This window comes from Canis lupus, chromosome 13 (genome assembly GCF_003254725.2).
Source record: "Canis lupus dingo isolate Sandy chromosome 13, ASM325472v2, whole genome shotgun sequence".
Classification (NCBI taxonomy): domain Eukaryota; kingdom Metazoa; phylum Chordata; class Mammalia; order Carnivora; family Canidae; genus Canis; species Canis lupus.
The window spans coordinates 7,607,903-7,634,535 of NC_064255.1; the positions used below are offsets into that span (position 1 = coordinate 7,607,903).

The window sequence follows — 26,633 nt, forward strand, 5'->3', positions numbered from 1 at the left end:
ATGACATTCCTCTAGACAACATTCATGACACTCCAACTTGGATTAAATCAATAATTAAATCAAAATAACACAAAATGGATTATTATGAATATGTTTTAGGTACCAGAATAAAGTGTGTACATATTCATTCAGTCAAGGTTTTCCACAGATACTCCTTGAACACCTGTTATATGTCTAGCATATACATATACTACATAGCTTGTTAGGTGTATAACCATTAATTTTCTTCTAGAGACTTTTAATATAGGATCTTGAAATCAAGCCTAAAACTCATTTGTCACTATCATCGGCACTTTTTCTTTTATTTCCTTTCTGTATCTCTTCTCTTAATAATTTAGAATTTTATGAATCAGATGTTAAGAAAAGCTTTTTTTAGAATGCAAAAATACTAATTTGAAAAGGTACATGCACCCCTGTGTTTCCTGCAGCATTACTTACAATAGCCAAATTATGGAAACAACCCAAGTGCCTATCGATAGATGAATGTGTAAAGATGTGGAACACTACTTAACCATAAAAGAGGATGAAACCTTGTCATTTGCAACAACATGGACGGATCTAGAAGGTACAATGCTAAATAAAATAAAAATGACTAATACCATATGATCTCATTCATATGTAGAATTTAAGAACAAACAAACAAAAGAAAAAAGAAACAAACCAAAAAACCAATTCTTTTATAAAGAACGAACTTGGCTGGCCAATAAACTCACAAGTGTAGGCAGTGTGCTACGTGAGGGGCAGGTCTTTCATTAACACCACAAGGGTCTCTGGCCTAAATGAGTGAAGTTTGGTAGTAATTTTTGCTACAAGTAAAAAAGAAAAATAGAGAATAAACTGTTGGTTACTAGAGGAGAGGTGAGTGGGGAGGTGGTGAAATAGGTGGTGGGATTAAATAGGTGGTGGGATTAAGATGACATTTAACATGGTGAGCACTAAGTAATGTATAGAATTATTAAATCACCATATCATATACCTGAAAATAATATAACAGTATGTTAACTATAATGGAATTAAAATTAAGGAAAAAAACATTAAAAATATGAAACAAAATAAAAGTTGGGTTTTTGTCTTTTTGGGTTTTTTTACACATTGAGTATAGTTCACACATGATGTGACAGTTTCATGTGTAAACATAGTGATTCAACAACTCTATACATATGCTGTGTTCACAACTGTGGCTACCATCTGTCACTATGCACCTCTATTACAATACCATTGATTATACTCCCTATGGTATGCCTTTTATCCCTGTGATTTACTCATTCCATAACTGGAAGCCTATAGCTCCCCCACCCCTTCATTTTGCCCATCGCCCACCCCTACCCCCTCTGGCCACCATGTTTGTTCTCTGTGTTTATAGGTCTGATTCTGCTTTTTTTGTTTGTTCATTCAGGTTTTGTTTTGAAGAGTTCATCCTAAGAAATTTCTGCATTATAAAGACTGTTATATAAACATGGCTTATCTTGACAAGGTAGACAATACATGAGATACCTACCTATACTTTTATAAAAGCTTTCTCTTCATAATGATAATTTAACAAGCTAGCTATTTAACTATTGAGTACTTTATTACTGTACTATTCTAAGTACCATGTATGTATTAAATCTTTTAATCCTTGTAGCAGCCCTATGAGGTAGGAAGTATTAAAATCCTGGTTTCATAGATGATAAAACTGAGGGGCAGAGAGGTTGATAATTGATATCAGACCCATGTCTGGAAAGTGGAGAAACAGAGATTAGAACCCAGGCAGACCGACTCCAGAGCTTTAACTGTCCATCACTCTGCAACCTTTGCCTTAGCTGATGTAGCCCACACAAGCTAGGAGGTATGCTGACTATTGGGTACAGTTTGCTGAGAAATGTCGCAGGAGGGAAGAATAGAATGGAAGGCGTGCTCCCTGCTTAATATGTGACATTTTTCCTAAGAGAAAAAGCACAGGACTATAAAAGACTTATTTTCTTTAGTCATAAAGTATGTACACAAGAAAGAAGAAAACTTAAAAGGCCATGTGTATCAGATGGCTGACTCAGCACTGTAACTGTGCTTAGCACAGGCTTACCTCAAACTAGTAGATGCTCAGGAAACATTAAGATCTGTCACATGCTCTGTGATAGGCTTTCTTTTATGCATGCTAAACTTACAGGAATTTTGTGAGGTATTTCTTTGCTCTGAAGTCTAACACTTAAAATACCCCTTATATATCCAACGTTATACTATGGTACTATAAGCAGTTCAGAATTTAAGAACACTGCCTCTGTTCAAAAAAAAAAAATTAAACACTTGATAAGTAACTTTTCTCCTAGAGACGCTACATGTTTTCTCTAGACCAGGGAAAGTGTTCATGGTCTTTTGCAGAGTGCATTTTGAAAAGGGTACACACTACCAGTAAAATTCACATCTCAGGTTAAGACCGTATCCTTGGCATTGTAATGTGGTATTAGTGAAAGTACTTTTATAATCCTACCTGCCAACAATTAACATCTATAAATAGTAAGACTACATGATTGCAAAATTACCCAAAGCTTAGAAAGAGTTTTTATCATACATTTTCCTTTAGCAAAGGCTCTTTTCTCTACCATCCTCAAAAGTTCAGTTTGAACAAGCTCTAATTATGTAATCAAGCAGATTTCTCCATGTCATAAAAATAAACCAACAAACTTGGACATCTAAAGTCACAATATCATAGTCAACGACAATATATTGGACACTTAAATTTCCTTAAGAGGACAGATCTCATGCTAAATGTTCTTATTATAACAAAGTTTTAAAAATGCTTTCAGGGCAGCCTGGGTGGCTCAGCGGTTTAGTGCCGCCTTCAGCCCAGGGCATGATCCTGGAGATCTGAGATCTAGTCCCACGTCGGGCATGGGGCCTGCTTCTCCTCTGCCTGTGTCTCCACCTCTTTCTCTCTCTCTCTCTGTGTCTCTCATGAATAAATAAATAAAATCTTTAAAAAAAAAAGTGCTTTCAAAAAATAAGGTAAGTCACCTTATCATAAATTGGTTAATCTATATGCTTCAATAACAAATATAAAGAAAATAAATGAAAAGTAAACTAGGAAAATGAAAACTAAGTTAGAAAAAGAATCTAGAATAAAAACTAAAGGAGATGTGGAAGCAGTGGCATTTCTGATTGTAGCATTTAAAATATTTTTAAATGAGGGGTACCTGGGTGGCTCAGCGGTTAAGTTGTGATCCCAGGGTCCTGGGATCAAGTCCCACATAAGGTTCCTCACAGGGAGCCTCCTTTTCCCTCTGCCAATGTCTCTCTGCTTTTCTCTCTGTATCTCTCATGAATAAATAAATACAATCTTTAAAAAATAATTTAAAAATTAAAATAAGTATATAAAACATTTTTAAATCAGAGCCTCTTAACAGCCTGGATAGCAAAGATGATGGACAGCTAAGAGAAAGCAATGCCCAAGAGCCAGTACTGCTCACAGGAAATTGTTCATCAGATGCCTAATGGACAGGTCTAAGTACAGTTAAAAGATTGATTTGGTCTTACAAAACCTGAAAGAACTACACTTAGCTGACAAGTGAGTCATGTCTAACTCCTATCAGATTCCTAATGAGAGCAAGTAGGAGAGAGCAAATGACAAACTATTGGGAAATATGTATCTGTATAGATATGGTGCATATATGTGTAGATATTTACTTATATAAACACTTGTCATATACCAATTCACAAGTGTGTTTGATATGAATGTGTACATATTTTTTAGCTTTCTTGTTCATATTCAAACACGATACAAATATAGGTAGCATTACCACCTATGTGAGATATAAAAATGTCAAAGCCCTCCTTTGCATATTCTGCAGATGTTGAAAACCATGCATTATATTTTGTCCAGGGTTTTCGCATGTGTGCTTCTTCTTCTAACATGAAGTCTCGCTTTTAAAAAGAGCCCATTCCTTTCCTAATTTTTACCTGCTGTTCTTATTTCCCTGGGAATCTGCAGATATGCTGAATTATTTGAAGATGAGCATCAGTGCATCTTCAAAACATTCCCATCCTCTCTTTTTGTGCACCATATGAAGCTGCAAGGAAACAGTCTGTCACTAATTTTCTGTACATAGCTAACTCGACAAAATTTTTGAGAATACACAGAATCTCCCACTGCAGTTAGTGTATAACATGAGAATATTCATTGAAGCACTTTGTAAATCAGAAAGCATTAAACATATGTAAGGCACTATTATCATTAGCATTACTTTAAACCAGCCATGTCATTAAGGAAAGAAATGGAAATTAATATCTGTTATGCACCTACTTATAGCAGAATGCCAAGAACTTTACTAGAAGTTTTACGTAGGTTGTCTTATCGAATAGCATTTGTAGGGAATACTGCTGGAATTCTTAAAGGAGCCAAATAAGGAGTTTGTAGAAGGTACAAAATAGCTCCATAGAAAAAATGAGACATCGTAAATTTTTATTTGAAAATGAATCATATTACCAGTTTATAACATTTCTCTCTAAAAATCACTGGCTTGATGAGATACTTTACTAGGCAATGAGTAGTTTATCATGGAGCTGTCAGAATTTGGCAAAGGCTATAGATCTGGTATTGCATGCAGAATGGTGGTATTACTGCTATGATATGGAGTGCCATTGTTATGCACTGATGGCAACATGAACTCTGCTTTCTTTATAACCATTGTCAGTCCGTTACAATGTACTAACTCTGCCTGGTGTTCAGTGTCCTTTATATCTCTCAACTTGGCCCTGAAGCCCACCTGTCTCAGCATCCAGTAGTCCCTGGACTTGCACGGATCTGAGTTGACATTTTCTATACCCTATGATTGTGATTCCTACCTCCAAATAAAATACAGAATTATATGTGTAGATCTCAATGAATTGAGGATCTTATAAAAGTGTGATGACAGGGGAGAATAAAAGAGAAGCGTCCACCAAAATCTTCTTCAGGATTCCCAAATTTAAGGACAGGAACAAGGAGTCCAAGAAAAACAGGCTATCGAGACTGCCACCTGCTTCCATAGAGCTAACAGGGAATGTGGATTAAGAGGGGGCCAGGTAGGAAGGAGAGAGTTATTTTGACTCCTATCCATTTACTCAATTACTAAGTGTTCAGTACCATGATGGATGTTGTGGTGGACTCTCTCCTTGCGCTAATAGGGAAGAAGTACAGAAAGAAATAACCATAATAGTATAATATTAGTATAAGATATACTGTATCATGATGCAGTGGGAGGTTCTGGGAGAAAAGAAATTCAAACTTAGGTTTGGACATTGAGCCAGCAGCATTTAAATATCTGTAAAGGTACAAAACACCAGCTAGGTCAGTACCCAGCTTATCAAAACTACTGCCTGTCAGTACTATTAAGGCTGAATAATAAAGATTTTTAAAAGTGGTCATGCCATTGATTTACTTTATGATAAGAAACTGTACAGAAGTTAGATACCGAGTTCTTTTATCTCACTCCATGATAGACTTGTAGGGTCAACTTAGTAACATATTATGTCCAGCATGCTGGCACTGTTACCAAAATGTTCAGTGAGCCAAGAGCAAGTCCGCAGTCACAAGGCAGGAACAGTTTCCTGTGTGCAGAAAGAGAAACTTCTGAATCTCTCACATCACCACCAGGAGTCAGGCCCCGGTGGGGGGAGAGGGCGCTCTCCCAGAGAGGAAGTGTATTACCCAGGGAAGCACAAGAACCCTGCCTCTCTTCCTGAAAGCAGCATATCTCTGGCTGAGTAGGCGTGAAAGGAGGACCTCAGAAATGTTCTGCCCTCGCAAAGGTATGTGTAAGCGCTCTCTGCTTCTTTTAACAAGTCATTTTGGAAAGTCAAATAGGGCTGACTTTATGTTCTAGTTTCAAAATCCAGATAAGCTATATGGATATGCTGGTTCCTGCCTCTAGAAAGGGAATGTTTTTGGTAGGGGAGGTCTGGAGGGAGTAAACTCTGTTGAAATACTAAATCTAAATACAGGATGTAAAAAAGACTTTCTGTGCATGAATACTTTTTGTCCGTGATTTGCTATAGGTGCTGCTGCTGACTGTGGTTCTGTCAGGAGGGGCTCCCCAGAAATAGATTCAAACATAGTGATTTAGAGTTGTCTTCAAGTCCAATGGCCACTTACAAGTCGTTAGTGACTTCATTCATTCACAGGAAATCAATTATCAGTAAGGTTTCCATATGGTCTTACCTTGTCCCTAATTGAAAAATTGTACACAGCGAAGGTAGTAACAGTGATTGAGTCACATGCTCAGATTTATCACCACCGCTTTGGGTATCAAAGACTGATAATACATTTCATTAGTCTCTCCTAACCATACTCTTAACAGTTTGCTTAGATGTATTTGTTTTCTTTTAATATCTTATTGCTTTAAATTCTCTGGGCTCCAGAGAAATGAGGAGAGAAATGGGAGGTTTTCGGTTTTTGTTTTTAATTTTGGTCAAACAAGTCAAAATAACATTATTATCGATGGATCGACCTGTACTTTTAAATAGAAGGAATAAAGTTTTAAAAAGATCTGAAGCATGTAAGTAACCTCTTTGGTTTTTAATGGCATGCAGCATATGGAATTCATTATTGACTTTTAAAAATGAAATTACTCTGCATTATTAATTTATAGTTTTGCCTTTCAAAAGAAGTAATTACCATTACTAGCTTAGTTTTTCCTCAATCACAGCAACTATGTGACGACATCAGAATGTATAACAGAGTTTACCACTTAGTCATGTGGCTTAATGATGTTGAGGATATTATCTCTTTCAAATTAGTAATAAATTTATGAGCATAATGTACAGTTATAAGGTTGAGTATCTTTTTATTTGAGGGATTTCAAAAGCAATTATTTCACATTATAGTGCAATTTATGTATGAAATTCTCATTACAGAAACAGAAATGTTTTTAATTAGAAACAATCTAATTTCATCTTTCCAGTTCAGCACACAGATTTTGTGATGATAAACATGATATATGCAAAATGCCCAAGTAAAATATTTAGATAGTTAGTTTCAGCTCAAACAACTTTTTAATTTTAATCAGAAATTCTAAAGCTTTTAAGTCCTCAAGGAAGTTGATAACCAGTCATAACAAAATGTCTTTTCCAAGCGTTATCCAACATTTAATCATTACCTATCATTCAAATTTGATAAATATTAAAATTGTCTAGTTTTCAGTCTTTATGATTTAAAAAAAATGCAAGAATGGAGAAATCTTCAGTATTAGTTATGAACCTAGAGAGGTTATAAAAACGTGTGAAGCCTTTTTTCAAAGCTGCTATTGTTTTAAAGTATCATTTCACACAGAGGACAGCAATTATTATTTATATAATCACAAAATCTGGCACAGACAGGATTCAGACCACAGTTGAATTTCAGGGAAGCTTCTGGTAAAATTAGACCCCTCCTCCATTCTTCTACCTCTCCTCCAAGCCATCTTTCCCCTCCCAGCTACTTCTCCCTCTCCTCCTCTTCTTCCTCCTTCCTTTACCTTCCCTATTGACACTTGCACACAGACATCTTTTTGCACAAGTGGGTATGTTTTCTTGTACAGTGGTCAACATTGTGAAACTGAAGGATAGTAATTAATATTTCATATATAGCACTTAAGCTTCTTTACCTCGATTATGTATTTGCTTCCTTGTGCCCATCCACGGGCACTTGATAAATGCTTATTGATTGTCTGGGAAAGTTGTGCTATGACTGATTTTGAGAACTTTCATAGTTACCATACTGTATTTCTTTGATTCTAAGATCTGCCCTTTTCTTTTTTTTCACATTTTAGCTTTTTAAAATCTGAAAGTATCTTATGATCAATGGTATATATGGTTTAGTTTTCCTTTTTTTTTTCCTCTTGGTGGTGCATCTTATAAGACATGCTGTGCTAGATATGATGAAATATGGCAGTAAAAATATAGATTGATCTATTACTTGTATAATAGACGAGAGCTGGGCATTTCACATTCAAACATTTTAAGAGTATTCTTTTTTTGTTACATGGCTTATCCATAACCAATTTTGGTCTCTCCTCACTAACTTCCTTCTCACTGATTCCCTCACAGTGTGAGGCTACCTGTTCTTGAACCAACTGTCTTGATTGAACTCCTCTGGGAAATAGAGAATTTTGTTAGTAAATTAATGACCAAAATTTAACTGTAACAAAATGGCAAGAATCCAAGTTTTTAAGACTAAGGGCTTAGGTTCAAGTTAGCATTTTGCTCCTTAAAACTGTGAGTACTTAGTGATCCGGTAATTTTTCTCAGAACTTCAAATTATCCATCCAAAGAACAGAAATAATATGAATAATGTCTTCATCATAGGATTGGTAGGACAATTTGTAAAAAAAAAAATTGAACCAGTAAAAATATTGAATATGAAATGTATATGAGAGCACTTTAAAAACCATGAAGTACTGTTTGTTTATAAAATTTAAGCATCAGCATTAAATGAAAACATTATTAGATGAACTTATGTGCAAGTGGAAAGTTAGGAAGATGAAAGAAGGAAAATTCAAGAGTTTGCCCCAAACTAGAGAGTAATAAGTTCTGCATTTTAATTATCACTGGAAATAATGATAGGACCTCTAACTCACTGGATCACAAGGAGCACTGTGAAATCTGTCTCCAGAGGACTTCCAATGATCAGAGCTCTAGTTATTTTGAATCCCAGTCCTGAATGTGTGCCAGACTCAGAGAGCTTGTATCCTTTATTGAATTAGCAGAACCACAGCCCACAGCACCTCCGTGACATTAAAAATAAAAGAGGTTACTTAGATTCCCAAATTCCTTTCCTATTTTTATTCCTTCCACTTAAGAGACAAATTGATCTGTAAATTACTGTAAGGCTTTGGCTTCAGAAAAAAATAACATAAGTATGTTTAACAGTGGCTTTTTGAATCGCTGTATGACAAAGGATTTTGCCTAATGCCCCTGACTTTCAGAGGAAAACGTGGTGGAGGTGGGTGGGGTGGGGTGGGTGGGTTGGTTGCCAGCAGTTAGTGTTCTTTCTGCATTTGTTTGTTTCTGTCTCTTGGTCTTGTCAAAGCAACCGAACCTTGATTTGTTGTCTGTTGGTCCCCCATGTTATTTTGTTACCAAGTCCTGTTATACAGAAAAACTTTAACTAAAATGGAATTTGCACATCAACATACATTTTAATAGGGCTTTACCCTCCACCAAAAGAAAATTGTAGGTATAAGCTAATGCCTACTGGGAAAAATACTACAAATTGTAATAGTAATTGTGGAAAGGGTCTCACTCTGGTTCCAGATATGCATAAGGGGGAAATGATGTAAAATCAGTGAACCAAATAGGATTAGTCACATAGTTATTTCCATAGCCAGGACCCTTTTCCTGCCATAAAAAAAAAAAAAAGGCTTCAAATATTTTTAGCTTGAAATTTCATCTACAACTCACCAATGAGAAATGAACTCCACAGATAAACATAGGTACTATTGCATGAAAACCAAAAGCACTTTAGGTTTGAACCAGTTGGGATATTTGCATGCATTTTAGCATTTTCTAATACTTGTATTGGCTTTCACAGTTTTAAGAACATAATAGTAAAAAATAAATGTCATTGCTGTTTCTTCAAAACACAGGATATCTCAATGGTATTATAATAATACCGCTTAATATAAATTCCATTGCTATAATGAGTATAATACAATGACTCATGTCATTGTACACAGACTCATTTTAAAAGGTAATGTGTGTGTGTTATTGTTGTTGTTGATAGGGATACTTTCAAGAGGCAAGAGTAAAAAACAGAAAGAAGTGCTGTATTAAAGGCACTTGCAGGTGAAGGGGAATTGAAGAAGATAGAATTTGGTTGTTACTTGAAAATTATGTTTTTTATACTGTCTGTGCCAATGGAGAGTCTTCCAAGTTCTCATTTCATACATTTAATTTCCCAAAACCAGAAGTTGTAACATGAACATTTTCTCATTAATAATATACGGGATTTAAAATTTTTCTCATCCCAATTATTAGTAATAACAGCAAACATTTACATAGGAGTGACTTGGTATTATGTCACTCTAAATATATTAACTAATTAACATGTTAGTACATTTTGGCGTAATGGTAAGAATCATACATGAAGCTATATTAGCATTTCAGTTCATAGAAGCACCATTTTTGTAGATGTTCAGGCCAAGAAATATTGGTGTAATTCTAGACTCTTCTTTTTCCTCTTTGGTTTCGTATCTTATCCGCCCAGAGATCCTATTGACTGTATTCTCGACATAGATCCGGAATCCAGCCAGGTCTTAGCACCTGCACTGCTTCCTTCTAGGTCCATCCTCCCATCATCTTTTGACCACCCTTGTAGTCTAACTAGTGTCGTCTCCTGACTGGCCTCCTTCCCTCTGCTCTTGCTGTTCTCCCCTGCAAAACCTCCCAACTTTCCCACCCCCCTCCTTCTGCCCCACTCCCAGACAGTCAGCTTTCAGTAAGACAGCTGGAGCAGTATGCTAAAACACCCATCTCATTCTGTACCTAACCCCTTCAAGGGCTCCTGTTTCTCTTCAGAAGCTGAAGCTGCCATTGCAGCACACAGAGCCCCATCTGATCACCCCCCTGCATCAGCGCAAGTGTGCACCATTCACATACACACCTAGTGCCTATAATCTCCTAGCTCACTCCACTTCAACTACACCAGCCTTCTTTCTGTCCCTGCAACCCACCAGACATGCTTCTTTCTCAAGGTTTTTGCAATTACTGTTGCCTCTGCCTTGCAGGACCCACCTAGACACTGATGCTGCTGGCCCCCTCACTTCCATTAGTCTGTATCCAGAAGCTGACTTTGCAGTGTGACTTTCCCTGGCCACCCTGACTACAATTTCAAATCTCACCCATCCCTCAACAGTTCATATCCCTCTACTTCTCCTCCCTTTTTTTTTTTCTCCTTAGCTCTTATTACTAACACATAGATGTGTATTTATGTTTATCTTGCTAACTGGAATGCAAACTCTGTGGAGGAATTTGTCCTTTTTTTCTTTCATATTTGATAGCTTATATCAAGAGCAGAGCCAGGTATGTAATATGTCCTAAATAAATATTTGTTGAGTATATCTTCAGATCAACCTGTGTTATTAGGTACATTTATTACTCCCATTTTACAAATGAGAAAGCTAAGGCACAGAAAGATTAAGAAATTTGCCTGAGGTCAAATCAGCTTAGCAAGTGTCAGAGCCAGAATTCAAATGTAAGGCCCTAGCTCCAGAGTCTGTGTTCATATCACTCTATAGTTCTTATTTACATGACTAAGTAAATTAATTAGAAAAATAGAACTATGTATAGATTCATCTATTTGCTGGGATTTTCTTCAGTAGAGTTCCTTCCAGTTAAATGGAAAATTGACAGTTGTCTGGCTTAAACACTACAGTCTCTTTAAAAGCCTCTTTACTCCATCACTTGTGGATTTTTTTTTTTTTCTAAAAAGAATGTATGAGTTTTTACCATTGAAAAACACAAAACCGGGGCAGCCCGGGTGGCTCAGCAGTTTAGTGCCATCTTTAGCCCAGAGCCTGATCCTGGAGACCTGGGATCGAGTCCTATGTCAGGCTCCCTGCATGGAACCTGCTTCTCCCTCTGCCTGTGTCTCTGCCTCTCTCTCTCTCTCTCTCTCTCTCTGTTTGTGTGTGTGTGTCTCATGAATAAATAAAATCTTAAAAAAAAAAGAAAAATACAAAAACAAATGTTCCCAATCCCACCTGTGTTGACATTTAAACAGTAGTAATAAAGTAGCATATGGGCAATGGTTAAAAAAAATATTAGCAGCATGGGAAAGTATAAAATTAAAGCATTTACTGAATGCCTGCTATGCTTTGTAGTAAGCAAACACTGGGACTACATATTTGGTAATACAAATAGAATCTAATGAGAGAGACAGAAAAAAAATATTAGCACCATGGAAAAGTATAAAATTAAAGCACTTACTGAATGCCTGCTTTGTAGTAAACAAGCACTGGGACTACATATTTGGTAATACAAATAGAATCTAATGAGAGAGACAGACACATACACAGTTATAATCATGCACTTCTTTAAGTGTCATAGTAGGGTTATATATAATTCTGAATTGGAATTTAGAAGAAACACCAAACAGAGATCTGCTGAAAGCTGAAAGCAGGGCCTTGGGGAATGAGTTATAGGGCGGGTATGTAAATAGTGACTGGAAGGGAATTAAGTGTCTCAAAAGTGAAGACAGAGGTGCATGGCCAGCTCAGTCAGTAGAACATGTGACTCTTGATCGTGGCGTTATGAGTTCAAGACCCACATTGGGCACAAAGCTTACCTTTTTTTTAAAAAAAACACACTTTTTTAGAAAGAGGATGTTGGGGAATGCGAACAAATAAGTGTACCATAGAGGATGAGATTAAGAGAGAATATTTTAAAATAACACTTCATATGCTATAGAATGGAAATTATAGGCAAATGAGTTACCTAAACAATAAATACACACATTTTGAATTTATTTTTTTAAAGATTTTATTTATTTATTCACGAGAGACACAGAATGAGAGAGAGGCAGAGACACAGGCAGAGGGAGAAGCAGGCTCCACGCAGGGAGCCAGACATGGGACTTGATCCTGGGTCTCCAGGATCATGCCCTGGGCTGAAGGCGGTACTAAACCACTGAGCCACCGGGGCTGCCTTGAATTTAATTTTTAAGAGAATATCTTCACTTATCCAAATGCATCATATAGAAAATTGTCAGCTTCATCTGTTCAGGATACTTTTATCTATTTTTTCATAGGATTTAGGTTGCAGGGTACTGACAAGAACAAGGTATCCTTCTCCAAACTGTTATTTTTGCTTAATATGTTAGGCCAGTTCCAACTTCTTTTAAATATGAGAGCAAAGCAAAAAAAAAAAAAGGGGGGGCAATTTGTCCTGAGTCTGTTCAGTGCTTTTGTCCTTGTGTGTTTCCTTTCCCCACTTCTTTCCTCTGGAAGTCAGGTTTCCAACTGATTTTTTCTCTGATTTGACAAGGTCACCATGAACTTCCTGTCATCCGGAATGCTGGCAGTTTGATCTTGCTTAGTGACAGACTGCTTGGTCACTCAGGTCCTCCTTCCAAAGAAGGGCACAGTGCTTTTACATAGTGGTGACTTTATCCATGAACAGCTAAGAGAAGAAATAAGATATTTTGATAATAAATGTTAAAAACAAAATAATGATCACATGAGATTGGAGTGGAGTAGGGCAGTGACACAATGATCTTAGATATTGATGGGGGGCATTTATGAGAAGGTATCAGTAGAGTTGAAACCCAAATGATGAGAAGCTATACAAGGATCCAGGAGAGTAGCTAACCATGTAGAGATGAGAGTTAAGTACAAAGGTAGGGTGTGAAAACAAGTTCGGTTCAAGGAAGACAAAGAATACCAATATGACTGAAGAGAGTGGTAATGGTGACAAAATAAGGTCTTAAAGTTCGCGAGGGACCTGATAGACTCTCATAATTAACTTTCATTTCTGCTTGTTATTCCTCTTGTATCTCAGTTATAAATCTACTATTTCTGATAGTTACCTGAATTTGCTCTGCACTGCAGGATTTATAAAGACTTATAACATACATCCTAATTTCACATAAAGTTCGCTAACATCCCCGTGAAGTAGACAGGACTAACATTATTTCCATTTTACAGGTGAGGAAAAGATATGTAAATGTTACTTGTTTAGAGAGGCCTACAACGCCCTGTCCCCACCACACATGTGCTTGTCAGAATTGCCCATGCTTCATCAAAATTGCCAAAAGGTCACAATTGTCTTTAGCCAGATTTGGAATGAGCTTAGGGCTTCAGCATAACTAAGGGCTCATCAGTGCTGAAAAAGAAAAACCCAAAGAGCTGGTATCACGAATAAATGCTCTCTAACAGCATATGAGTGTAAAGCAGAGATCCACACTCTGTTTAGCCACATCACTGATTCTATTAGATGGCTAGTTGATGCATCATATGATGCTCCTTGTCAGATTTGAGTTTTAAATAATTCATCCTGGAACATGGATTTGAAGAAAACAGGACGGACGTGTCTAGTGAGAGATACTGACAACCTGAACTGGACTTAATCACAGGTTAGGTCTTGTAGCCTCAGCCACCTGAGTCACCAAGGTAATTCTGTACTATGTCACCAGTAATGTTTTTCTAGCTTGATAAAATGATGTCATGTGTGACACTTCAATTTTTTTTGAGATTGAACTGTTATTCTATTTTTCATATGCTTGCTTTATCATAAAAGGATTTAGATTATTTGTAAATTTATCACAGGAATGAGTTATATTTAATGCATACATACCTTTTTCTTTTCTATGCTTGAAATTTGCTCTTTTAAGTTCATATCTTTTCAAATACTACTCTATCTATAATTTTCAGGATTAAAAAATTCTTTTCTATCATGAAGTACTATCTTGCTCTGGTCAAGGTTTTATTTGGGGTGTGTGTGTGTGTGTGTGTTGCCACATAAATTCTTAGGAAAAATATTTTTAATCAAAAGATCAGTCAAGACATACGAGAAATATCTCAGGGTTGAAGCTATCAAGCTCACTTATTAGAAGCAAGTCATGGTTATGCAGTTAACCACATTTCTGTTATTTAATTTTCAAAATTAAATTATTAAGTAGAAGTGTGACATTTATCATCTCAGACTTAACTAAAAAAATATTTTTAAAAGATTTTATTTATTTATTTATTTATTTATTTATAGAGCGGGGCCAAGGGGCAGAGGGAGAGAGAGAATCCCAAGCAGACTCTGCGCTAAGCACAAAGCCCAACACAGGACTAGTCTTTCCTGTCTTTTGTTTGTGGTATTTATACAAATATCATTCTCTGTATGACATGGCTATGATTGAAGTTTGGTGGCTTCTCACTTTTAATTCAGTCATTTTTCATATTTTTAAATTAATTTTGTTATTTTGCTTTGGTCTTGTGTTTTCTTAACGTATTTTTCTATCTGGATGATTAATCTTAGTTGTAATTTTTTTTTTACTTTACTTTTTTATTTTTTTTTACAGATTTTTAAAAAATTTTTATTTATTTATGATAGTCACAGAGAGAGAGAGAGAGAGAGAGAGAGAGGCAGAGACACAGGCAGAGGGAGAAGCAGGCTCCATGCACCAGGAGCCCGATGTGGGATTCGATCCCGGGTCTCCAGGATCGTGCCCTGGGCCAAAGGCAGGCGCCAAACTGCTGCGCCACCCAGGGATCCCTTTTTTTTTACTTTAAAAGTATCTAATTTGGGGGGCATCTGGGTAGCTCAGTTGGTTAAGTGTGGACTCTCGATTTCAGCTCAAGTCATGATCTCAGGGTGATGAGATCAAGCTCTGCATAGGGCTCCATGCTCAGCATGGAGTTGACTTATCTCTCCCCCCTCTTTCCCCCTCCTTCTCTCTCTCTCTCAAATAAAAATAAGAAAATAAAAGTACCTAATTTTCTTCTTTTTTAAAAAACTCTTACACATTTATTAAACTTGCAATAGCATTTAACAATGTTCTTTCCTCTACTTTTTCTTCCAAGTCTCAAAGCTGATCTCCTGATTTAACATTGTAGATTCTTGTAATAATCAAAAGCAATCACCACCACTGAGTCTTTAAACTTGACAAAAATATCTCATAGTTATTATTCACTAGTGTTTCAAACACATTAAATAAATTTAATGCTGTATAATTTTAAAAATTCTTTAGAACACTTCCAGTTTCTAATTTTCATCATATAAATATTTCAAACCAATTTTTAATTTTATGATTAACATATTTTAAATATAACATGATGTTACGTGTATTCAAAAGGGCTAGCACACATTTTGCTTTTATTATTTGAGGATTGCAAATCCTGAAAAACATAAAATGCTGAAACCCTTTTTCATCTTATGTCTTGACTCTTTTCTCCAGATAGTTGTCATGTTATCAAAAACCTGTATCTCAAAGTACAAGTACATGTATGCAAACAACTGAAATCAAGGCAACTCTAATAAAAGCATGTCTTGTTAAGCAAGATTGCATCAGAGCATGTGTAAAAAGAGAAGAATTGGATAAAAAAAGATGGTATTTCAAAAGAAAAATCGGTTTCTCAGACATTTCTTAAGGTTTATACTCCAGTGCTGGTACATAAGCAAGAAAGCAATCCTGAATTATCTAGCTTCTGGCATTTTGGAAGAAAGAGTAGCCTTCAACATGTTTTAAGCTTCCATTGCATTCCTTGCTCTTTTGAAGTATATGTTTTACCATTTTACTGTTGAGAACCTCCAGCAAAAAGAGTGAGTAGAGATTACTGTTTTACAGTGGAAACATTGAATGTCTTTTTCTGTTTCAAAAACAGAAAAAGACAAAACACCAGGTGTGTGGTGTTAAATCCATGGAACAATGTGGTAGTCTGTATTTGTGTTTTGCATAAACTCTGCTATTTACTATCCTGTGTGTGATTTACTCCCCTGGAATCAAGGTACAGATGAATGATGATGACATCATCTACATATAAAGGTGACAAAAATGATAAAGGTATCAAAGCCCAGTGCTTTTAGAGCATCTGCTTTCTACTTTTTCCCTGCCAGCCAAGAAACAATCACACTGATACTTTATCCTCTAACTCTAGCAGGGAGCTCATTTGCTTCCTTTCAGAGATGATCAAAACTTCATGCCCCTTAGTAACAAAGAAAATGACTCTGAAAGACCACCAGTGCTGGTGCAGTTCAGAGCTTGAAAGAAATCAGCATTGAGGCAAGCCCTAAAGCTTTTGCCATTATAGGATCTAGGAGGAGGTAGAAGCTGGAGTCACAAGGTATATACCAGCTATCCCTTCCAAAGGTGTACAGTGTTGCTTTTAGGATTTCCCATATTACTCAGAGTGACTTACTATAAGGAATTCTTAATTGGACTCCTAACCTTTTTTTTTTCTCCCTGCCCTTCCAACCCATAATCCACGCTGTCATCTCAAAGATCTTCCTAAAAACTTAGAACTCATTGGCTCTGTCTTAAAAGCCCTCAAAAGATTTACCATTGCTCGCTACATATATTCCAGACTCCTTATCATAGCACACATAATCTTTCATGGTTTGGAACCTATCTTCCTAGCATCTCTGTGTTCTGTATCCTATTTTAGGAATGCCTATCCATTGGATTGTTGCAAGAGTTCAATGAGAAAATGTATATAGAGGGGCAGCCCAGGTGGCTCAGCGGTTTAGCGCTGCCTTCAGTCCAGGGCGCGATCCTGGAGACCCGGGATCGAGTCCCACATGGGGCTCCCTGCATGGAGCCTGCTTCTCCCTCTGCCTATGTCTCTACTTCTCTCTGTGTGTCTCATGAATAAATAAATAAAATCTTTTAAAAAATGTATATAGAGTACTTACTGATAACTCGTATTTACTGAATACTTACCATCTTATCTGGTTTCAAGGAGTGGGCTAGGTGCTTATGTGTATTCTCCCACTTAATCTTCATACAACCCCATGAGGTGTGGATACTTTTATAATCTCCATTTTCTAAACAAAGAAACAGATTTTGAGAAGTCAGGCAACTTGCCCAAGGTCACACCTGTAGACAGAAATGGAGTTGTAATTCTATCTCTCCAACTCCAAAACTGGTGCTTTTTTAGACTTGACTGCTGTGTGACACATTGCCAAGTGTACAATTCAGTTTGATTAAATATTCATTTTTAAAACCCATTACTATAAAACTTACAGTATCTGGAAAACGACCTTTTTCTTGCTTCTCCTGCCCACCAAGGTTAACTGATAAACCACATCTTTAACTTTTTCTAGATGCCCCCAGCACCTCTTTGCTGACCTCTCTCTCATAGGGAGTACACTCCCAATGCTGTCGTGTAATAATCTGTTGAAATATCTAATGCCTCTGATCTGTTGGCACTTCCTTAGGTACAGGCACCTTATCTTCTTCATCTTTGTATTCTCAGAGCTGAGCATAATGTGCAGCACCCAACAAATGTTGAACAGATAAAGAAGTGATGCGAACACTGAACAGAATTGCAAAATATGTGGGGCTTTGCTCTTCCCCCAAAATAAAGAATTTCTCCTTCCATTCACTGTGTAACTGCCCTAACGCTTCAAATAACACTCCATCAGATTTCATGAAGGAGCACCCTCAGACTTACAGAGGTAAATGGGGGTGAAGAGAAGACAAAGTTGCCCTCTCTTTCTTCTCTTTTCCCCACCATAAAATTGAGTGATTTTCCTACCAAAGGAGAGGAGATAACATTTAGAAATAATTCATTTAAAATTCAGAATATAAATTATCTTAAAAAGTTTAAATAATAGTTGTACTTCACACTAAATTTGGTAAGACTCATCTTATGCTTTTTTGCCTCCTGATTATTTTTATTTTTTCCAGAGTTATACTTATATTCATAGCATTTCCTATAGGTTAGTGAAGTTAGGAAACACTCCTAAATTCTGACATCTGAGAGGGAGATCGCCTGATTAGGCATGTGGTCACTGAGTGAGTCAGTGCAAGTCCCTAAAACAGAGTTTGAACCTTCTGACTACCAGTCCGTGGTTCTTTTCACCCAACTACTACCACGTCTTCTGAGGAACTTGGTAAAAATAGAGGATAGAGCTGTTAGCAAAGTAAATCATTGTCATTGCTAGTGTTCAGATTCCATTTTTCCATGTTTAATAGAATAATAATTTAAACTCACAGACGTTTATGTTCCATTGGTTAGTATGTAAATGTATGTCAAGAATAGGAATGCAGAAATGATTCTAGAATTTACACTATCCCCCAAAATATAGAGTTCACAGATATCAGCATAAACACAAGTGTTAAATTATAAAATAAATAATATTTGTTGACTATCATCCTTTATGAAGAGAAAGGCAAACATGATTTTTTTTTTTTTGCAAACATGATTTTTAATAAACTTTTTTTTTTAGCTTCTATAGCAGGATCCCCTATCCTCAAGAGATTCAACAACTATAAGGTCTAAAGCAGATGTGATCTAGATACAGTATGATATATCTGCAAATTATAATCCCATGTCTGAAGGGAGTGAAACTCCTTGCCTCTCTCTATGAATTTGAGGGTGAGCCTTAAAATCTCACCTAGTTGACCTCCTTTGTCTCCTTTTTGTGTCAGAAAATGGTGGCCTAGCTTTCTCTGAAGAGAAAAACGTCAGCTAATATCTGGGTTTAGTTCCTTGCATGGCTATCTGCCAGCTTTGCACCAGTAGACAAATCATTGAGCTTCCTTTACCTCTCTTTTCTAAATTTACAACATGAGGATAATGTTACTCTCCTTCCCCACAAGATTGTTGCAGAGATTAATGACATATGTATGAAAATGGGCTTAAATTATAGAATCTTTGAACTAAAAAGTACCTTTCCAAGGTGAATCTACCTCACTATATTTTCAGCTAAGAAAACCAAGATGCAGGAATGGTAAATGCTCTGCCCAAGCATTATGATCATTTAGCCAGAGTCATAAATTTGAAGCTAGAAACCAAATCTTTAGCTTAAGTGTACTTTGTTTTTGTTTCTGTTGGGTTTGGGGTTTTTTTGTTTTTTTTGTTTTGTTTTGTTTTTGTTTTTTTTTTTAACCGCTTGATAGGCACAGCAGAACTGATATTCTCATGGAAGGAATATAAAGACTGTGATAGAATGATCTGAAAGAGGAAGTTAAGCTTTTTAACAGCAAGTAACATGACGGCAGATGAGAAAAGAGGAAGTTACAAGGAAGAATATATATTAAAGAGTTCACAGAATGCCAGCCATACATTAAAAACTTTTAATTATCCAATTTGTATTACATAGTTAAAATATCTACTAAGCATATTTTTTAATGTACAGAATTAGCAAAAGTACATTCCTTCCTTTCCCTGTTTCTAGTACTCTTCTAATTCTAGGACTTGGCAGGTCTTAACAATAAGCAGCAAATCCCTGCTTTATGCTGTGTTGCCCCCTGTGCTGGCTGGGGGCTAAAGAGGTCAGTGGGAATGTCCAAAGGGGCTAAACTGAAGAGAAGAGTAGCTGCTTAGATTAGATGAGGAGTAGGAGTGAAACCCCTCACTCACAAATGACTCTTCAGTGCTTTCCAAACCTAGAGGTTCAATTCGATTTATAAATCATCTTGCAGATACCCTCCTAAAATAATTTTTATATCCCCATAAATTACCTCAGTGACAATAATTCTTCATTTCTCTCCTCATCCTATCTGCTTTGATTAGTGGTGGAAAGGCAGAAGAAAGTATAACTGAGAGCTTAAAACCCTAAGGAAAGGGCAGGTCTCGATAGGATTTGAGTAGTACATTCCAAAGGACATAAGTGCCACGGGTCCAGAGAAGCTCATTGAAAATATGTGTGTGGGGGGGTGGGGTGGGGGTGGGGGAGAGAAATGTCAAAAACAGCTTTTCATTACTTTGCTTTTTAGCTTCGAGCTATAGAGGTAACCAATTAAAATTCAAGATGTGATACTACCCTTGTTTTCCTGCTGTAGGACTTGATATTGAGTGCTATGTCTCATGGGTGCTAGAAATAACAAGTTAAAGATAGCCTAGGATTACCAGGCAGTATAATCTACAACAATGGAAAGATGATAGAACTGGAAGAGAACCTAAATTCAAGTTCCTACTCTAAAGGTGAACAATTGCACTTGTCTGTGAATAAAGACCTCTTGATTACAGTCACATAAAGCTGTATTTTTCTCTTGTGGAAGAAATCTAGAAGTAGGCAGTTACTGGTATAAATTCAGGATGTCAATTCTCCTTAAAATTTTCTTTGCCCTTTCCTCTTGGTTCTAAGAGGCTATGGCTCTGGCCATCACATCCATCTTTCAGACAAGAAGATGGTAGCGGCGGGAAGGAGGGACACCTGTATCAGTGAAGCAAAAACTTTCCCAAAAGCCTCTAGGAGACTTCAGTTCATATCTCAGTGTCCAGAACTGTGTCACAGGGCTATCTAGAAAAAAAGAAAGTGAAAAAAAACAGTGCTTTTTTTTTTCTTGCTAAGTATATTGTTATTTCATTTTTTTTTTTTTTTTAATTTATGATAGTCACAGAGAGAGAGGCAGAGACACAGGCAGAGGGAGAAGCAGGCTCCATGCACGGTGAGCCCGACGTGGGACTCGATCCCAGGTCTCCAGGATCACGCCCTGGGCCAAAGGCAGGCACTAAACCACTGCGCCACCCAGGGATCCCTATATTGTTATTTCAAATAGAATCAGGGAGGAAGAAGGGAAGAATGGATATTAAATAGTTAAACTCCGAAGAGTTATTTATTTGCTTTGCCTATATAACTTTCTAATGTATAAAATAGATATCATGAATATCAGCTTTATCTGTATTCCCTGCCCCCCACCACCCAGCATTGATTAAGGGAAAATAAAAAAGGGTTTTTGCAAATCAAAAAGCTTAAAATGTCGAGCTCTCTGCGTGGAGCCTGCTTCTAACCCTCTGCCTGTGTCTCTACCTCTCTCTCTATGTCTCTCATGAATAAATAAATAAAATCTAAAAAAAATATTTATAATTTTAAAAATACCTTAAAAGTAGTAGATACATTAAAGGTAGCTTTATTAAGAAAGCATTAAAAAAGGAAGGGGTTGTTTGTATTAGAAAAAGAAGAAAGATAATGCATACCTTTCTGTTTCTCTAGTCATTAGTGAGAGTAAAATAAGTATAAATGAGCTAAAAGTCCACATTGGGCATTGTAAAAATATACCAATAGGTAATAAGAACTTAACCTTAAAATATACCAACTGCAAATTATTCCTGTGGTTCATAAGCTATATGAACTCTTGCCATTTGACCATACTGCAACCCAAATGTGCCTCAGAGGATCTTGAAAGTAAACCAAATGATGTAACGCTCATCATTTTTTAAATTTAAAATTGAGACCTTCAGACTTTTTTAGCGAAAAACATTTATCCTTTGCCAAGCTGTGTTCCATGTTGAAATGTGTTTTCCAGTAGATTAACATGTTAAAATTTTTGTTTCAAGAGTATTACTGCATAGGCAAATTAGAATTTAAGCTAAACATCAGAGATCACCTATCTAGTATCCTGAAGTCATCCATATAATAACTTTCTCTTATAAATCCAGATTCAGAAATAGCTAAATAGTTTATCAATTAAACATACCAGGAGCAGTGAAACTCCAAAGCAACATGACTAATTGAAACCACCTGTCTCTTAAGAGGGAGGGTAGACATAAATTAGTAAGGCACTTGATCCATTTAAAGATTTGAGACCACTTTGTAGAGGTATCCTTTTGTTTTAAACCTACTGAGCTGTTTTATCTCAGTAGCTACCATATGACTATAGGAGCACAGTGAATAGGGGTAGAGAACCATAGGCCTCTTGTATATGAATCACAGCTGCATCAAAATTCAGTAAATGCTTAGGCAGTTAAATGGGAACTGCTGAAAATAATCTGTAGCATTCTTTTCAAAATAAGATTATACCAGTTCCCTTTGGAGAATCTTCTTCTGGCCTTTTGCTGTATAAATTGGGACTTGACCTCATTTGTGAAGTCTAGAAAAATACTCCATGGGGTCAACGGAGCACAGGAATTTTTTCTGGATCAAGGGAAGTGGTTATGTCATGGAAATCATTGGAAAAGGAGAAAATACTAACTAAATATTTCAAGTACTGGTTCAATAATGAAAGGTAAGGAAGATCACATGTGAGTGGGAAGAGATGAGGGGCAGAAAGGAGAACTGGAAGACTGGAAATGTTTGAAGTTCTTTAAACTGGAGTCTACGCGTACACAATTACAACCTGTAGTTTTATAGAGTGTTGTTTGCTGGTACTTTCTAAGGATGATAACCAACTGTTGCTTTTCCGTGTATGGGTGGAACATGAAGAAGGCAAATATCTTCAGAAATATTCGCCCTTGGACTGTTTATGCATCTCATTTTGTATTTATCTATTAGTCTTTTTTTGGCGCACACACACACCAAATCTATCAAAATATCTTTGTGGCTTTAATTTTGTAAGCAGCTATAAAATGAATTGTAAATGATAAGAATATTTTATGGAGATGAGTCTAGACTGGGAGCATTTAATGAACGTATAATATGCTTTTCTTGCATTCTGTTAGTGTTTGTTTATTCATTTAATTCAGTCAGCAAATAGTTACAGAATGACTATTATGTGTCAGTAGTGACCTAGGTCATGAGGTAAGAGATCATAATCAGTTTACTAATAAAAATTTGACCTTAATAAGAATGGATAAATGTTCAATGATTTTCCACATGAATTTACTTGAGAACATATTACTGATACAGTGATTTAGTAGCCAACTGAAAAAAAAAATCCCTTCAGTACAGCTTTCACCCTCTGTCCTGAGGAAATTGCTGTCTTTGCTATGTATTATGTATAAGACCTTATATAATTCTATACCCCTCATCAGGATACAGTGCAAAAAAAAAAGCTAAAAACTTACAGTTTGAAAACTGAGATAAAATCAGAGATACTGGGAATATTTGGTTCATATACTAGATAAGAAGAAAGGAAATATCTATATATCCATTGAAAAGATGTTACTGATATGTTCCTAAACCTAAATACATTTCAAGAAGGCAGAAGATTTCTCAGGAGATTTAGATCTTGCAAATATTAAGAATGAAGAAAGTCGGGACATAATCCATTTAAACCTACCCTTCGATTTTAATGAAAGGTTTGGGGAGAAAAACTAGTGTTCTTTATGCTTAGTGTAGAAACAGATATTACCTTCAAGTGGTATCATGTGAGTACATGGCTAGCTTTGCAATGTCATCCATTATTACAGTAATTGATTACGTAACATTTTCTGTGCCTTTTACTGTTTTCTGGAATGTGGGAAAACAGCTATGGCCTAAGATCTGAATATGGTTATGAAATACTATTTAATTTCTAGGTAGTCTTATTTAATTCCTTTTTATGTTTGCCTTTTAAGCAATAATTTCAGGTAAAATGCATTTAAATGTCTGGAAATAAAACAACTTGTCAAATGAAATGCTCTATTATCTAGTAACAGATAGATGGATTGTCCTTGTGGGGTGAAGCTTATTCTGTATTGATCTTGATTTTGTTTTAGGTACTATCTATCTATCTATCTATCTATCTATCTATATAATATATATTATATATATAATAGCTATTAACTATATATAATAGCTATATATTAATAGCTATTTTAGGTGCTATATATATTTAGGTGCTATATATATATATATAATATATATACATATACATATACAGAAATAAAGGACACTTTTTTTTTTTTAGAGGGAGAGTGTGTGCATATGTGTGTGCAAGCAGGTAGAGGCGGGGAAGAGGCAGAGGTATAGAGAGTAAATCTGAAGCAGGCTCCATGTCCAGCACAGGGCCCAACACAGGACTCGATTTCATAGGCCTGAGATCATGACCTGAGCTGAAATTAAGAGTCAAACACTTGAGCCATCCAGGTTCCCCAAAAGGGCACTTTTTATACACCACTATTTTATCATTTAAGTTTTTGCTGCCTTTTCTTAAGTTAGACACAATTATGTAGCCTACCATATGATTTCTAGTTAAATCACCGGGTTGCTTGCATCACAGATAAAGAAAGTCTGTTATTCCAAAATATTGCATACTAGTAAAATTATGGTAACACCACTGCTCTTCTCTTACCATGTGTCTCTCTTGCAAATAACTCTTCAAAAGTAACTGACTTTCAAATATTCTCTTCAGTTATTTTGCTTTGGCCCTGGTACTCTTTGCCAGTTCTACTTCCTTACTTTACTCTTCATGTTAAACTAAGAGAATACATCTCTGAAATAAATATATTCAGAGTCTTAAAAGAAAAACATCTTATAGGAAGAAATCAACCTCAAAAGGAAAAGAAAAAAGAATAAAGTGTAAAACAAAGTTAGGCTCATTGCCTAATTTATTTTTTTTGGCCCTGATCATCTGGACCAGCACTTGCTTGTTGTAAGAGATGACTCTAAGTTACTCTGTGCTGATGGAATTTAGAAGGTCATGGCTTCAACTTACAGTGGCAGATTTCAGGCCCATATAAATCATGTGTTCCTGTGGTCAAAAAAAATTTCAAAAAGTAGTGTGCTATTTGGGATTTTACCCAAAGTATGAGGTTTTATGTGGGGATTCTTTCCAAACGTCCAAAGCCTATTAAAGAAAGAAGGAAATATAAGTTTGTCCCATGAGCTCAACTTCTGTAATCTCTTGAAGATTTACTCTCTGACTAAACCCCAGTCTTGATATGAAAACATTTCCTTATTACTGATAACACACAAAAAGATTATATAATTTATGTGGGATTTACATGAATGAACAATAAGCTTCCTCAGTTCTGTAATATACACTTAAGATGTTTGGTTTGGAACTATTTCATAGTGCACAATTTTGTTACCTAAATTTCTATGATGAACCACCAAGAATTAACACTCTTGAAAGACTTACTTGGGTGAGCTGATAGAAGATTAAAACATAGTCTTATTTGTAGGCTGTATAAGCCATGGTAATCTAAAAGAGAAATTAAAACATAAAAGGGCACCTGGGTGGCTCAGTTGGTTAAATGTCTGTCTGCCTTCAGCTCAGGTCATGATCCCAGGGTCCTGGGATGCAGACCCACGGTCAGCTCCCTCTTAGCAGGGAGCCTGCTTCTCCCTCTTTTCCCCCACCATTCATACTCACATGCTCTCTCTCTCTCTCAAACAGGTAAAATCTTTATTTATTTATTTATTTATTTATTTATTTATTTATTTATTTATTCAGAGAGAGAAAGAGAGAGAGAGAGGCACAGAGACACAGGCAGAGGGTGAAACAGGCTCCATGCAGGGAGCCCGACGTGGGACTCAATCCCGGGTCTCCAGGATCACACCCCGGGCTGCAGGCAGCGCTAAACTGCTGCGCCACCGGGGCTGCCTGTAAAATCTTTTTTTAAAAGAGAAATTAAATCATGAAAAAGAAATTTTCTGAAAACTTATAATATGCTCCTCTGAGAGTCCTGCCTACTTTGTGATCTGCACTGTACAAAAAAAGAAAAGCTATAGCTGATTTATAAGAGAGCCTCAAGTGAAAAAAGAACTGAAAAGTTACTTTTAGGACTTAGAAGAAAAGTCCCAGAAACGAAAATATGGTAACTTGAAGTGAAACAATGACAAAGTCAGCAACAGTGGTAGCTTCCATTTTTTGAACACTTGCCATGTGCCATTTTTCAGAGTTACTATATAATACCGATATTATACCCATTTTACAGATGAGAAAACTGAAGCTTGGGGGATTAACTTGTTCAAGGTCATACAACTACTAAGTGATGAAGACAGAAATTGAATCATAGAAATCTGACTCTAGAGCCAGCTATTTAGCACAACAGTTACCATAAGGCATATAATATTCAAACAGAGTGAGTAGTTATTTGAATCACAGAATATAAGATATTCTTACCATAAAAGGTGAGCTTTAATATTTTAGGTTTTTAGAGCTAACATTATTTAAGGAAAGTAAGGGTAATGGAAGAGGAACAAGTTAAATAATATCACATGGAAATCCAGACCATGGGACACAGCTCAGGATTGCTGACCTGTTTTTGCAGCAAGCCAATGGCATGGAAAAAACAAACAAACAAAAAAATATTGGGGCCTTTGCTAAGATCTTGCTGCTCCAAGTGTGACCTACTTTGATTCCAGCAATATAGCTACCACCTGGGAGATTGTTAGACGTGTAGTAT

General features: G+C 36.3%; 1 protein-coding gene across 5 annotated transcripts in view; it reads left to right on the forward strand.

Moving 5' to 3' along the window:
* Positions 1-26,633, forward strand: part of OXR1 (oxidation resistance 1) — a 444,691-nt gene that overhangs the window by 314,569 nt on the left and 103,489 nt on the right. The window contains exon 1 of one of the 5 annotated variants that reach the window (XM_025450874.3): positions 5,701-5,763. The exons of the other annotated variants lie outside the window; for them this stretch is intronic. Within the exon in view, the coding sequence (XP_025306659.1) occupies positions 5,745-5,763 (19 nt within the window). The 5' untranslated portion in view covers positions 5,701-5,744. Of the gene's footprint in view, positions 1-5,700; positions 5,764-26,633 lie in introns of those variants that run through there. 5 annotated transcript variants of the gene reach the window in all.